The 15,714-nt window shown below is 49.9% G+C and overlaps 1 protein-coding gene and 1 long non-coding RNA gene across 3 annotated transcripts in view; both read right to left on the bottom strand.

Moving 5' to 3' along the window:
- Positions 1-940: 940 nt before the first annotated feature.
- Positions 941-2,789, bottom strand: LOC137484460 (uncharacterized). The gene is made up of 2 exons (XR_011004880.1): positions 2,489-2,789; positions 941-1,389 (listed from the first exon to the last, which is right to left on the bottom strand). It is a non-coding gene; the product is annotated as an uncharacterized lncRNA (long non-coding RNA).
- A 6,665-nt stretch (positions 2,790-9,454) lies between these two features.
- Positions 9,455-15,714, bottom strand: part of ATP9A (ATPase phospholipid transporting 9A (putative)) — a 47,197-nt gene continuing 40,937 nt past the window's right edge. For both annotated transcript variants that reach the window (XM_068208084.1, XM_068208085.1), the window contains exons 26-28: positions 15,199-15,256; positions 13,145-13,348; positions 9,455-12,077 (exon numbers count right to left, since the gene is read on the bottom strand). In XM_068208084.1, the coding sequence (XP_068064185.1) occupies positions 11,941-12,077; positions 13,145-13,348; positions 15,199-15,256 (399 nt within the window). In that variant the 3' untranslated portion in view covers positions 9,455-11,940. The remainder of the gene's footprint in view (positions 12,078-13,144; positions 13,349-15,198; positions 15,257-15,714) is intronic.

Raw genomic sequence — 15,714 nt, 5'->3', positions numbered from 1 at the left:
CGGGTGGCACACCTGAGCTCCCCGCATCCCCGGCACGGGTGGCACACCTGAGCTCCACACATCCCCGGCACGGGTGGCACACCTGAGCTCCCCGCATCCCCGGCACGGGTGGCACACCTGAGCTCCACACATCCCCGGCACGGGTGGCACACCTGAGCTCCCCGCATCCCCGGCACGGGTGGCACACCCGAGCTCCCCACACATCCCCGGCACGGGTGGCACACCTGAGCTCCCCACACATCCCCGGCACGGGTGGCACACCTGAGCTCCCCACACCCCGGCACGGGTGGCACACCTGAGCTCCCCGCATCCCCGGCACGGGTGGCACACCTGAGCTCCCCACACCTCGGCACGGGTGGCACACCTGAGCTCCCCACACTCCTGGCACGGGTGGCACACCTGAGCTCCCCACACTCCTGGCACGGGTGGCACACCTGAGCTCCCCGGCGGCTCTGAGCGCATCCAGCACCGGCAGCAGCACAGTCGGAATCGCCGGATTCCTGTTTGGGAACGGTTAAGGGAAACCGAGGTTTCCCAAAGCTGCTGCTTTGCGTGGAGAGCGAAACGAATGTAATTAATTAATAGTCGGGAGCAATAAGTAATTAGGCCAGCTTCCTCCGCCGCCTCCCCAGCTCCTCGCTGCGGCTCTGACCAGTGACCCCAGTCCCCCCTGTTAGAATTGCACTGGGGAGCGCCCAGGGCAGTGGGGACGGGGCTTGGGGCGATGGGGGGCGGCGAAGCAGAGCCGGGAAGGGGCCAACTGGGGGCGAGCGTGGGAGGGGGGCACAAGCCGGGGCACCTGGCCAAGGGGATCCCGGAGCGAGCGGAGAATGGGCCACCCCGACGGAAAGCTCGGCCTCCGCCCACGCGGAGCTGCCGCGGGGGAGCAGCCCCGGGCCGCGGTTCTGGGCACACAGGTTGGCTGCCCTAGGCTGCACCGTTTAAAAATACAATGTCTTTCTTTTAATAGCTCGGTTTGATCGGCTCCCGCTAGTTCACATGACAGGCTTTTCCTAAAATATCTTCTTCCACTAAGTTTTTTCCAACTTAAAACTGCTGAATCCTGCTACCCAAATTAAACTCAGTGCAACGCGAAAAAAAGAAATAAATAAATAAAGAAGTGAAAGAGGGCTGGCGGCTGCCTCCGGACTAGCATTCCCCAAACCAGCATATGACACAACTGTAAGATTTCCAAGGCTTTTGGAGAGTTCAGCGAGAGAATCGTGTCCTCCACTGGCTGCAGCTTCCCCGCTGAGTTAAACTTTCCTGACGGAACCTTTCTCCATCTGGCCGCTGCTCCAGCGCGTTGTGAGCGGCCGCGGAGGAGAGGGGGATGTAGTTCAAGTCTTATATAACTGTGCAAGCTGGATGCGGGGGCAGAGACTTTCCCTAGAAACGAGAGATTTTTATATATATATAGTTATTTTTAGCCTCCTTTTTCAAAGGAAGGCCAAATACCTCCGACTTTCCTTTGCTTTCTTATTTTGGTATCGCTAAGGGATTTTATTTTTGGAGGTAGGGAGCTATTAATAGCTAATATTTTTTAGCTATTTATTCCCTCTTTAGGAGAATACTTCCTCTTCCTTTTAGGGGCGCATTCTGAACTGCATCCCTACCCCCCAAAAACCGACCCCCCATGCCCACGGCACCCTCTGGGATGTGCCCAGCGGATGCCTGCCTTCGGGGACAGGGAGAGATGCATCTGCTGGCCCCGACCCCGAGCAGCTCCCTGCCTCGGGGGGTGGATTTGGAAGCTGAACTTGTCCCCGGGACAGCCCGGCCGGTGCTCACCGCCGGGCTCGCAGCCCAGGAGGCCGAGCAAGGAGCTCCGTGCCCGGCAGAGGAGAGCTGCAGGCGGCCGGGGAGAGCGGCGGCCGGCCCGGGGGGCTCGGGGGAGCCGCGGTCCCGGGGGTCCCGGCCCCGGGGGGGTCCCCGACTTCCCCTGGCAGCCACCCACAGCATCGCCCTGCCGGAGGATGAGCCTCCCTGCCCGGCTCCACGCAGGCATTTGGCAATAAACCCCATTATTTTCTTAAATTATTATTATTTCTCATGCTCTTTAGGAGATAAGGCATCAAGGCTTCCTGAGGATGTGCTCTCAGGCCATTGGGGCAGCTGCCTGGATTTTATCATCAGAGACTTCATGGAGACATCTCTGTTTTCCACTTGCAAAAGGTATTTCAGTCTCACAGCAACAATAAGTATTTCTGACAAAAGCTGCTCGCCCTTCCAAAGTAAATACCGCTCTCCCCGAATGTGCCCTCGCACCCGGGGCTCCCGGAGCAGCCTGCACACGTCCGTGCCGTGCTGCAGAGCGGGGCTGAGCACGATTCCCACACTCGGCTGTGTCCTCACTGCCCCTCCCGGCCCCAGCAGTGCCCGGTCCTGCAATTTGGCAGCTCCCTCCCCTTCCCGAGCAGGCCTGGAGCATCCTCACAGCCTGGGGCCGCTCCAGGCTGGTTCCTGGCCGTGCACTGGTGTCAATAACCTATTCACTCCCTTGCTTGAGTTACAGAGTGCCTGATCTTGCCCTGAGCTCCACCGGCCCAGGGAATCCACTCATCCAGAGCCCTTCAGGTCTGGAACCAGAGCTGCTTGAATTTCCTCCAAATGAGAACTTGATTTTCATCTACCACTGGAAATTCTGCTCTGGGGAGAGGTCTCCGACCAACAGCCATGAGCAGGAGGTGCCAATTCTTCTACTTAGCCCTGGATTTTCAGGCCCAGCCACCTGGAAAATGCCCGTTATTGGCTCTATCAGGATTAGAGCCGGCTGGTGAACCTCCTTCCCTTTGGGTGGTGCAGGAGGGAAAGGGAGAGGACGAAACAGCAAGGCCAGGCCGTGCAGGTCCAGAGGCACGTGCTGGATCCACCCACAGCATCCCTGGAGCTACACCCAGATTTCTGTCCTGCCTGCTCTGTCCAGTGGAGCTGGACACCTCTGAGATCTGTCCCTAAATGTCACTGCACACAGCAGCACAAGGGAGATCTGCTCCCTTTGCTGCCTTGCTCCCAGCTCATGGAAGGGCTTATGGAATGAGGACAGCATCATTAATTAATCGATTTTTTCCACACAAATTCCAAGGGAATTGTATTTTAGAGTGATATTGTTCAGTCTAAAGGCAGCCAACCACCCACTATCAGGGCACTGGCAAAAAATGTGTATAAATTGATAGCATTAATTTCGGTTACATTGAGACATAAGTTGGTTTAATAATAATAAACCCACAAATTAATGAAGTTAAACACCTGTGCATTAGGTTCAGGATGGAAACACTGATGCAGTCATTCATTATAGCATATGATGGCTAAACTAAATAAAGATAATAAAGAAAGGTTATGACTGTTTTGAAAAGGTGGCTTTAGTCCTTTCATATCAGCGCCAGGCCAAGGGAATCTGATATTATATCCTGAACAGAATTTACAATTCATTACTGGGGCTCTGGCCACACCCGGCAGCTAATCTAGAATTTCACACATTTAATGAACTTCATACTTGAAATATGTGGTCTGTAAAATCTGATTTACACTGTTGTTAAAATAGCTGGTGTTTGAAAGAGAATATATTTTAAACTATGTATTTGTGCACAAAGTTTGTTGTGTTTTTTTTTCTTTCCAAAAACCCCAAACCCATTCATTAATTCACCCCAACACATATGAAACCTTCCCCACAGTGTAATTTCTGCTGCAGTATTTCTTTCAGCACCTCAGATTTACTCCCCACGTTTCTTTAGGAGCCAACTGCATCCAGTTATGCAGAGGGGCAGGCAGCCCCCCGTGTGACCGTAGGCACTTCAGTGCCTAAGTCAAGCTGACAAGCCAGCCCGTGATGGAGTGCAGGGTCCGTAATTAGTGCTTACCTGCCCCCTCCATAAACCTCTGCGTTAGGTCAGGCCTGCCTGGGCCGGGCCCTGCCATCCCGGCTCAGCCGAGCGTGTCAGCCTTCTCTTGGATGTTAACACCTGGCACTTCCTGCAGGCTCTGCTTTCACCGGGCTTTGTGGCATTCGGTTCTCCAGGGCTGGAGGGGCAGCAGGAGCTGAGGGGAGGATGAGCTGGGGCTGTGTAAATCAGCGCTGGCCCGGGCTCCTGGCGGGGGACATCGCAGGGACCCAGAGTCCTGGTGGGGAACATCACAGGGACCCGGGAACCTGGCAGGGAACATCACAGGGACCCAGGAACCCAGGAACCTGGCAGGGGACATCACAGGGACCCAGGGTCCTGGCAGGGGACATCACAGGGGCCCAGGGTCCTGGCAGGGAACATCACAGGGACCCAGGGTCCTGGTGGGGGACATCACAGGGACCCAGGGACCTGGTGGGGGACATCACAGGGACCCAGGAACCTGGCAGGGGACATCGCAGGGACCCAGGGTCCTGGTGGGGGACATCACAGGGACCCAGGGTCCTGGTGGGGGACATCACAGGGACCCAGGGTCCTGGCAGGGAACATCACAGGGACCCAGGGTCCTGGTGGGGGACATCACAGGGACCCAGGGACCTGGTGGGGGACATCACAGGGACCCAGGAACCTGGAAGGGGACATCACAGGGGCCCAGGGTCCTGGCGGGGGAACATCACAGGGACCCAGGGTCCTGGTGGGGGACATCACAGGGACCCAGGGTCCTGGTGGGGGACATCACAGGGACCCAGGGACCTGGTAGGGGACATCACAGGGACCCAGGGTCCTGGCAGGGGACATCACAGGGACCCAGGGTCCTGGCAGGGGACATCACAGGGACCTGGGCTCCTGGCAGGGGACATCACAGGGACCCGGGCTCCTGGTGGGAGACATCGCAGGGACCCAGACTCCTGGTGGGGGACATCGCAGGGACCTAGGAACCTGGCAGGGGACATCACAGGGACCCGGGGTACTGGTTGGGGACATCACAGGGACCCAGGGTCCTGGTGGGGGACATCACAGGGACCTGGGCTCCTGGTGGGGGACATGACAGGGACCCGGGGTCCTGGCAGGGGACATCACAGGGACCCAGGAACCTGGCAGGGAACATCACAGGGACCCAGGGACCCAGGGTCCTGGCAGGGGACATCACAGGGACGCCTTGGTGCTGGAGGAAGTGGCTGGCACTCTCCTGGGAAGAACAGGAGGTTCCTTTCTTTGAAGGCAATTTATGGAGAACACAGCACTTGTAAGAATTAACTCCACACTTCAGCAATGAGCACTGGCGAGAATTCAGCTGGGGCTTGAACAAAACCCGAGGACTGTGTGAGGGGTGGGTGAGTGGGACCTGTTCCTTTCCATCAGCCCTGGGCCTTCCAGTGAGACACCAACACCGTGCTCACGGTCCATCTGCTTTGGGAAGCTCCTCTCCTCAGGGGTCAGTGCTGCAAACACAGATTTCACTCAGAATTTGTCTTCTGGAGCGTCTCTAGGAAAAATCAGGTATTAAAATCTGACAGGGGGAATGCTGATCCTTATAAATGTGCCTTTTTATTCCAAACCCTCATCTCAGAATACAAAGGCGCAGAGGCGTTCTGCCTCCCTTGCCTTTCCCAGAGCTGTTTTGAGTGCAGCTTCTCCCCATGGCAGTGACACTGCTGCTGCTGGAGCAGGGAAATGCTCCAGTGAGACCACTACAGGAAATTTGACTTGTTCTTATTTTTAATAGGGGTCCTGGTCAATAGCAATTTGCATCACTTTTTGTCACAGGCTGGTGGCATCTGTACGAAAGGAGTCGGAGGTGAGGTTTTAAAGGCAGCAGAGGCAGCACAGGGCAGGCACAGAAGTGCCACGCCTCCAGCACAGGAGTCAGTCTGCTGCCTGCCACCGGCACAGGGCAGGACACCCCTGTGTCCCAGTGCCACCAAGGTGTGCTCTGAGCTGAGCGAGCACCAGCACTCAGTGCAGCCTGCTCCCCTCCACTCATGCTCAGTTCACCCTCTGGGTAGCTCTGCTTTTACCCTGGTTAACAACTCTCTGGATATGGTTAAGCTACTCCGAGTGTACATTTAAAATAAAATCTGTTTCACATAAAAGGACAAATGAGAATGACTATTACCCCCATCTTTACTGCGTTAAATTCTTTTGCACAGCTTGTTCTTGTTACTCCTCCTTTCTGAGAGAATCTGAAGAGCAGACAATATTCTGCCTTACGTGGACAATTCCAGCAAGCCAAGAGAGGGAGGCGTTAAAGTGGCCATGCAGTGATTTTAAAGCCCTTTTTGTAACCCACTTGGGTCTTGGGCCACGAAGGGAGGAAGAGCAGCTGAGGGAAGGACATTCTTCTCACAGCCAGATCCTGCAAGAGGCTCATCATCTCTAACTTTAATTACAGCAGCACAATTTTGGAGATGCACCACATAACCCAGAGAGTTTTAAGGCCATCAAATGCTCATGGCCTTAGGAAGCCTCAGCTTTGAAAGTGCCCCTGAACAGGGTCTGCAGGAGCAGCACTCGGTGCTGGCACACTCCAGCTTTGCCTGGGCTGCCGGTGCAGCTGCAGAGGTGCCTTCCCTCCCCTGCTGCTCCCACAGGCGCTTACGTTTAGCACAGATGTGATGTGGGTCTGCAGCTCCAGAAGAAACAGAAGAGAATCCTCTGAAATGTTTGGATTGGGGCTTATCAGCACTCCCAATCAGAAGGTTTTTAGAGCCTGCAATCACATTTCTCATTTAAAACCAGACATCTGAATACTCTGTGGAAGAAGGAACTTTCCTGTAAAATTGACTCCCATGTTTAAGGTGCTGAGAAAATCTTATCATCAAAAAAAATTATTTTTTTTTTTTGCTTCCTGTGCTCTGCCTGTGGGGCCAGCCCAGACCACTGGTTCTCTCTGGCCCATCTCCTACCTGGGAAAGGGGAACAGGAGCTGTTCCCTCCCTCCAGTGAAGATGTAAGACAATTATTTAATGCCACAGCAATGCAGGGACGAAGAGCCAGTGGCTGAAGGTGAGGACAGAGCAGCTCAACGAGGTTTTCCTCTCCCCAAATTATTCGTGTGCAGGGAGGCCTCTACAGCTCCATCAGGCTCAGAGCCAGAGCGAGACACCCAGTTCCAGCCAGCACCTATTCCTTCTCCTCAGAAAAAAGGAAAACCAGAGACACACCAGTGTCTAATACAAGCCCAGTTTGGAAAACGAGGCCACTGGCATTCTTTGGTAAAAACTTACCCCAGGATGTGTGAACTTCCAAAAATCTGCCAGCCCCTGCAGTGTTCAAACTTCTTGCATGACCACAGCCACATGAAGAATGGAATGAAACCCCATGGAAATCTTTGATATTTCTACTATTATGCAATGTTTGGGTGAAAAAAAAAATTGCTGAAATTCTCCTTCCCTTCCAGAGTGAGTTTAGAAAAACTATTTCTAGCTTTTTAAATTACACATTTCACCATTAAAAAGAAACCATCCATAAATTAAAGGAACCACTAGCCAGGGCTTATGTAACCCATTTAGAGTGGGAAATTGGTAACACTTGGGAGCAAAGTCTGTTCCTGTGATTTCTGGAGTCTAGACCATTCATTTGATGTGTGCAAACATCACAAAAATGGTTTATTTAATATTTGCATTAACTACTTTATACAAAAAAAAAAAAAGTTAGTCATTAAAAAGGGCATCTGTGTCCTATGGAATCTAAAAGAAACACTTCCATAGATGGTCAGTGATCCCAGGGACAGTTTACCACTGCTTTCAGTTAACAGTGTCCCAAGTTAGAGATTTACTTTATCCAATTGCACTCTTCATTTTCTTTTTTTAAGAGTGTTTATGGCTCCATTACATTTTTGGTAGAAAACTGCTGTACTGTGTTGGTACCCACCATTATTGACGTTTCCCCTGTGGAGAATATTCAGTGTTAAATCCTGCCTCTCCCCCTGCTCCTGACCCTGGGACAGCTCTTGTGCCGAGCCACTCACTGAGTCAAGTGTCCAAGGGATGAGAACATGCCCAAAATAGCTGTTCCTGATGCATCACTGCTCTTTCCAGGGCAGGACAGATCTGTGCTCCAATGAAAATTCCCTCCTCATTCCCAGCAGTGGCTGCTAGCAGCAATGACCAGCCCTGCTAAAACCAAAAAGAATTTAACGAAGCAGCTCTGATCACTTCTTGGAGATGAATTTCCCACAGACAGGTTAAAGGCCCATGGTACAACTTCCCCATATCCTGACAATTCCCACACGTCTGGGACTGATCATACCAGGACTAACCAGGTGCATCATACAGGGGTGAAGTAAAGAAGTTGCATAAAATTTATTTTTCCACCTTGTTTTACAACATTCCCTTTTAAGGTCTTACACATCTGCGACATGTTAACTCCACAGAACAATAAATAATTGGCATTCATGTTTCTCTTGACTCGGGGTATTTACAGGTTGTTTAGCTGGATGACAGGTACAAAACATCAGCATCACAGTAAATACCATTTTGACACCAGAATCCATTTCCCCATTAAAAATTAAATTAACTTAACACTGATTTTTTTCAACAATTTTAACAATTAAAAATGTTCTCAAAGGCATATAAGTACACAAGTTGTCATAGGCAGTAGTAATGGACCATATTGGCAAAGCTGTGAACCACAGGATTTCATGCAAATCACAGAGGTTAACCCTTATGAAATAACTAATAATGAATAAAGAGCCCATCCTGCTGAAGTGGGCCCTGGCCTGGCCCCAGACGCTGTGGGATGAGCCCAGTGGCACAGGAACAGCCCAGGATGCTGAGCTGCACGAGGCAGGGGGTCACACCCCTGGGGCAGAGCCCTGCCTGTGCAAACCAGGGCCTTGAGAGCAGCAGAGCTGCAGCAGCTTTCTCACACACAAGCCCAGAGAGCAGCTGCGGGGACTCCCCTCTGACCTGCAGCTCCCTGGCAAACCCAGCTCACCTCCAGCACAGCTTCCCAGGCAGCTCCAGAGGCCGAGGCTGTCCCGGGGTTGGGCTGGGACAGCTCTGGGGAGCACAGGAGAACACCCCTGCTGCAGCCCCCAGCACACAGTGCTCACCCCGAGGGGACACCAGGGATGGTCCTGACCACCCCTCAGCCAGCTCTCATCAGACCCTGCACAGACTGTGGGACACACAGTGCTGGGTTTCCACTGCCCCACGAGCTGAGCTAAACAAATGTTTGCACAGATGAACAGGACAAGCTCTGCGGAGGAGAGCAGTCCAGAGGTAAGGGGAGAGAGAGGGCTGTGACACACCTGGAATTGCTGCAGGGGTGCAGGGAGAGAACAGAGTGTGCCACAAAACCTCCTCCTGCAGCAGCTCAGCACGGGGTGTTGGCAGCCACGGGCAGCAGGAGCACGGTGAGACTCCACTGGCACCCAAGGGCATCACCTGGAGCAGCCCCAAAGCACACAGGTCACACATGAACTGCTACAGCACAACCCACGCAGATAAAGGAAGAACACTAAGGCCACAGACAAGATACTACACAGAAGAAGAAAACAATGCTTCACTCCCCAAAAGTACAAATTATGAGCATACTAGAGGAAAAGATGAAATTTCCAGCAGAGAATCCATTTATTTTAATGTACAGTAAATAGGAACATGTGTATTGAATTTTGCTTTTAAAAACATTTTTAAATAACTTAAGAGAAATGCGTTGCAAACATAAAGTGCTGAACTTGAAAAAGAGAAGTGTTCCTCTTTCCTGCTGTTTGTTAGATGGCAGTTTTAGTCTCTGACCGCTTTGAAAAAATGTAGTGTATATCCAGGCAGAAATGACTTCTGGATTTACTACCTTGTGCAAAAACACAAACTGCAAAGAACATAATCCACACCCCAAAACACAGCTCTAGATCACTATCAGCTCTACTAAATATGCTACTAAACTAATGATTCAATAAATATAAATGAAATCACAGTTCACTCCCTTTCTTGGTGTAAGTTAATAGTTTGCAAATATGGTCCACTCAGTGTAAACTGTATTGACTTGAGGAAACAGTGAATTCTACCACTTATATGTCTCAGATATTTACACACAGTAGCTTGGCACTGTTTTTGTTGCAGGACACTGAACTACCAACACACAGGAGAGAGGGGCAGGGCTGGGCACCAGAGCCCACGGGGACTGGGCTGCTCAGTCACCACCTGGGGACGAAAGGAATTCTTGGTTCTTGTACTTAAACTAATGAAAGCGCATTAGATGGGATATTGAGAAGAAGTTCTGCCCTGTGAGGGTGGGCAAGCCCTGGAATGGAATTCCCAGAGCGGCTGTGGCTGCCCCTGCATCCCTGGCAGTGCCCAAGGTCAGGCTGGCAGGGCTTGGAGCAGCCTGGGACAGTGGGAGGTGTCCCTGCCATGGCAGGGGTGGCACCGGGTGGGCTTTAAGGGCCCTTCCAACCCAAACCATTCCATGATTCTGTGAAATGCTGTCTGGGGACAGTGATATGGCCAACACTATCCAGTCATGATGAAGACAATGTTATGGACTTTTCTAGCAAAATGGCATTAATTAATTCACAGGAGGCTGTGAGCCCACTTCCCAGAAGGGAGCCCAGGCTCTGCTCTGGGACAGGAGCTCAGGCCCTGGGCTCTTTCCCTCCTGGGCAGCCAAGGAGGAAGGGCACCAAGCAGTGCCAGCTCTGCCCATGGTTTCTCTGATGTGGGAAGAAGACAGCAAGCAAGTAATTTAGCACAGAATGAAGAGCCTCAGACAAGGATGGCTGCCACTAAAAGCCCATCCGTGTTTGATGCACCAACCCAGCTCTAAAAGGTCCCTGTAAGTCTCTGTCCTTCTACTCTCAGTAGAAGCCCAAGTATGTGTGGCTCTCCTCATGATATTATCACATGGACCAAAGTTTATAATAATGGCAGAACTCATTGAGTTTAATTTTTGAAAATTAAAAACACATAAATTTGCTCTGCACACAAGCCTAATGCCTTTGTATGAACCCACTGCTGTGATTCAGGTTTGGTTTTTAGAGTCAAGCAAGTGCAAGGCTCCAAAAACTGCCTCTCTGCAGGGAGCATGTCATTAAAACATCCACCTAGGAATGCCTCTGCTTATTTGCAGCTCATCCTCAAAGTTTCACACTAACAGGAAACAGATTTCATGGAGCTGTGAGGAGTAGCAGCTCTGTGACCTCTCCTTTCAGTCTCCAAGGATTCGAGACACGTCTGCCACATTGTCTGCAGAACAGTACGAGTCTCTTCTCACGTTGTCGACACATTTCAAGGATGATCAACTGCAAAGTTCTGCTCCAAAGAGGATTTGCTTTAGTTTAGATAATTTTCTCCTACACAAATAAATACAGAGTAAAACTATTATGTCACTGCTCCTTTTAACAGGAAGCACAAAAGCTAAACAAAACTGAACTCTCTCATTTTGAGCTACCACTTCTCTGTCTTTATCAATGGCTGGATACCTCCAAAATCACTGGGGTGACCACATTTCAACGGAAGGAAAATCTCAGGCACGCTCAGATTCTCCAGCGTGTGTAGATCCGACAGGCTGGAGCCCCATTATGGAAACAACATGCCATAAATCAGGAATCAGCTGTCAGCAGTGTAGTGCATCACCTACATTAAGGGATTTCCAAGATGTAAAAAGAATGTAAGTACTTGAATCAAAAGGACGAATAACAAACTTAAAAAAAGGTAACACAATGCAAAGAACAGCACAGACACTTAAAAAATTCACTTTAAATTTGTCAAATGTAAATCCCAAGGTCGGGTAGCAGCTTCCACAGACTTTGAACCATGCAAGAGAAACCCATTGCCATCGCGGTTCCATGCATTTGACCCCAGTTAAGTAGAACAAAAGTGCCAAGAACTGGATGAACTCGGAGCCTCCACCCTCCAAACACTCCCTGTTGGTGCTAGGTTCTTCCAGGGCAGTCTGGAAGTCTCTCCCTACAGCACCAGGGAACAGAGATCACCACGGGGTCCTGAGGCAGGGACGGGACGTGTTCGTTGTGGGAACAGCTGGGGGTTGTCTCTGGGCCCTGGGCAATGTCTGTCTCTGTGTGCCAGGAGCAGCCCTAGGACGTGAGCTTCGAGTAGCTGGGGGGAGAAAACCTCCGTCTCAGGTACTTGAGGACGTAGAGGGGCAGGCAGCTCACCAGGGTGATGACAGTGACCTTCCACAGGAACGACAAGGTGGCAATGAAGTAAACATCTGTGTGGAGAAACAAGCACAGAGTCAAGACCATGGGGAGGACCTTCTGGGAAGGGGTGCAGAAAAGCAGCTCAATCCACCACTGCTTCCTTCTGCCCATGGCACAGGGTTGGACTCAGATCATCTTTAAGCTCCCTTCCAACCCAGGCCATTCTATGATTTTACCATTCTTAAAGCTGCCCCACCTCCAAGATCAAAGCTCATACGATATCTGGCTCCTCACAGGTAACTGCCCTCCCAAACCCCACCTGAAACAGGGACATCCTCCTGGCACTGCCAAGCACTGCATGTCCTCCCGCTCTGGGAGCTGCCTCTGCTGCTTGGCTGAGCCCAGCAAACACAGCTCCTGACTCAAAACACCTCAGAACCTTTACAAAAAGAGTTAAAGCATCGTTCAAAATGGAACTGGTATAACCACATGCAAGAGACAGAGCCAGCCAGGGGGAAGTGATCCCTGTTGCCTTCAGTTAGGAAAGAGCTTTATGGAAGAAGCAGTGACATCTTGTGGTTCCTGAATGAACACTGAACAAGCCCATGGCTCTGATATTTGCAACTCAAGAGTTACTGGGGGAATCTGGAACTCCTCACCCTTCTTCCTCTACCCAGGGAATAGAATTACCTCTGCTTCAGGGAACTAAAACACCAACAACCAAACCCCTAAGAGAATGGTCCCAGTGAACAGATAAAATAAGGTAAGTTTTAGGAGGCAGCTCCTTCTCCCAGTTTAAAAGACCAAATCTTTCAATCCAGCAGCAGAGACTTCAACCTTCCATCTCAAATTCCCATATGGAAATAAAGGTCAATGCTACATTAGACAGCTGACACATGCTGGAGGTCAAAGAATAGATGAGATTCACCGGGTAGCGTACACTGCTGGCCACCTTTACCTTCTCTAGTATTTTGCTGTGGGAAGAAACCATAAAATATCTTCCAAGAGCCTTCAAATCACACAGAGCTTACTGTGGTACCACTGTGCCTACTGCTGGCCCCACCAAGAGCCTTTTGCTCCGTTCAGTCCTGTTACCACCCAGGCCATGAACTGACTGGAGGAGAGCATTAAACCTCACCAATAAACTCGTGCAAGAAGACCAGGGAAGCGATGTAGCAGGAGAGGCTGAGCAGCTCAGCCACGATCATGAGCCAGTGCCACGTCTGGATTGTCAGTGCCACCATCAGCAGCTCGGTGAGGATCAGGGACGTGAAGGAAATGGCAACAATGTGCACAAATTCGGATTCAAAGAGGAGGAGTGCTCCATACATGATGATGCTACCTGCAAGGGAATGGAGCTATTTCAGTCAAACACCAGGCTCAGCTCTAAAACCCACAGTTAGGTCTTGGAAAGGCTGAAACAATCCTATCTTGAGGCTGTTTTTCATGAAACCTGATGAATGCAATGACAACAAATCAGTTACTATTTAGGAGACAGAACTGATGAGAAGGCAGGGAAAAGTTACAGCAGAGGTACCCAACGTTTTCTAACAGTCTATCATGCTCATAGACACATGGAGATAGGAAATTAATACATGCTGTTTTGGCAAATGGAGATCTCTAACATCATGAAACTCTATCCTCCCACAAAAGCACTTGGTCACTACTCAGAAGCTAAAAGATATCAAATTCTTCTATATCCTACCACACTGCCTCGGTGCCAAGAGGAGCCAAGTGTTGAAAAGCTCAGTGGATACAAGTGAGGCTCAATTTGCACTGCCTGGGCCGAGGTCTCTCCCCTCTACCCTCCCCCTAAGAGAATCCCATTAAAGCTCTGCTAACGAGGCATTGTTTGTGCTCCTATACTGGCTGGCAGGGCTTCTCCAGGCCACCTGCACAAATAACTCATGTGAGCAGCATGAGTAATCCACACCAACATCCATCACTCAGGCCGCCTCCGGAAGGGAAAACCTGCGAGGGAACCCAGCTCGAGCCACAGAGTTCAAACCCAGCTGTGAACTTTCCAAACTTTCGGACTGCTCAAGTTTTGGTCGGGCTCATCTCTGCTAGCAACTGGCCCCGTTGTTTGGCCGCTGTTTGCTGGTTCTTGAGCAGAGCACTGGTGAAGTCACTTTAACCAAACCCTGTAACCAGAGAGTGCTCTTAGCTCAAGGAGGAATCTTTCCCCCTGTGCATCACCCTCTGGCTGCAGCCTTCCACCACTTGGGAGTGTTCTCTCAATGCCTTGGCTTTGCCATTGTGTTACTCAGCATCCCAAGCTGTCGATCCCTGTTGTAGGATGCCCGTGACAGACTTCAGAAAATAAAGCTAACAGAGATTTTAGACTCCTAGATTCACTCCCTGCTGAGGATGGCAATGTCAATTAAGTCTGTAAGAATTACCTGGTTATTTTGACCCCTTATTATCACTCTTGTTGATAAAGAGAAAACAAGGACTTTTGCCATGTCAGCTTTCAGCTCCACATTATTGACCTGTTTTCTACAATTCCCTGATTAATACTTATAAAGAGAATTTGAATTTGAGGGTAATTGATTAAAAAAAAAAAAGACAAAATGAAAGAAAATACCTTCTTAGATATGTACCCAAATTACTACATCCACTGTTGAAAATGCATTGTAATTAAGGCATTTACTTAATTGCTTTAGCAGCCTAATTAGAGTGTATGAGATATGATCAAGAACGTGAGCTTGACTGTGACCCTGAATCACAGATGCCTGAGAAGCAACCAGAACTCTTGCCACTTCCATTTTTGGATAAAATACAGAAGGCTACAGATGCTGCATTTTCCATGTTGACAAAAACCTGAAAATCCATAGATTGGAGAACTCTTCCCAAAAGAAGGGGAGGGAGAGTGATGAGCTCTGCTTTACAGATGGGGTAACTACAGCACTGCAAGGGACTTGCACAGAGTGGATGGTTCTGAGGGAAGAGGCACAATGGTTTGAATTCTACATCCCAGGGTTGACCAATTACTGCCAATATTTGGGTTTAGATAATTTTCTCCTTTGGTAACGCTACCGACATTTTCCGAGACAAAAAAAATATATATTCATCACCACAAGGATGCTTTGGGAAATTCATTTCGTGCCTTACTTAACTTCTGCAATACCAAAACTTAGACAGCCACACACACTACAACATCTAAAGGCAAAGCACAAGTTGATTTCTTACCTTGATAAATGCTTATCAAGACCCAGATTAAAAACGTTTTGTAGGACAACGGTCGTCCCTGGGTGGGGGAAAAAAAAGACAAAGCTCCATTGGGATTTTCTTTTATGAAAATTCACTTATTGATCAACTTAGAAATTAAGAAGATAATTGGAAGGTGCTTTGGAAAAGAAAAGAAAATAAAACAAATCAAGCAACGCTGAGGTAGTGCCCCTTTATTCTCATTTTTCTGAGTGCATGAAGGGGCTGTGAAAGCTCAGGGCTCCCCCAGCACAACCTGGCCCTCACTGCACACACAATTAATTCAGTGCAAAGATGCCTCAGGAGCTCAATCACCGTTCTGTGAAACAGAAGATGTGTGCACACATTAATACTGTATTTCTAGACACACACAAATCACCCTCATATTGAAGGCAGATAGATTTTAAAAATCCATCTCCAGCCAACACAGCTATACCAGCACAAAACCCCCTATGTTTAGACCAGGCCTAAGGATGGTTGAAGAATTAGTGGTTTATG

Source organism: Anomalospiza imberbis, chromosome 17 (assembly GCF_031753505.1).
Source record: "Anomalospiza imberbis isolate Cuckoo-Finch-1a 21T00152 chromosome 17, ASM3175350v1, whole genome shotgun sequence".
Taxonomy (NCBI): domain Eukaryota; kingdom Metazoa; phylum Chordata; class Aves; order Passeriformes; family Viduidae; genus Anomalospiza; species Anomalospiza imberbis.
The sequence above is the reverse complement of the archived record's forward strand: the minus strand, read 5'-3'. Positions and strand labels throughout refer to the sequence as shown.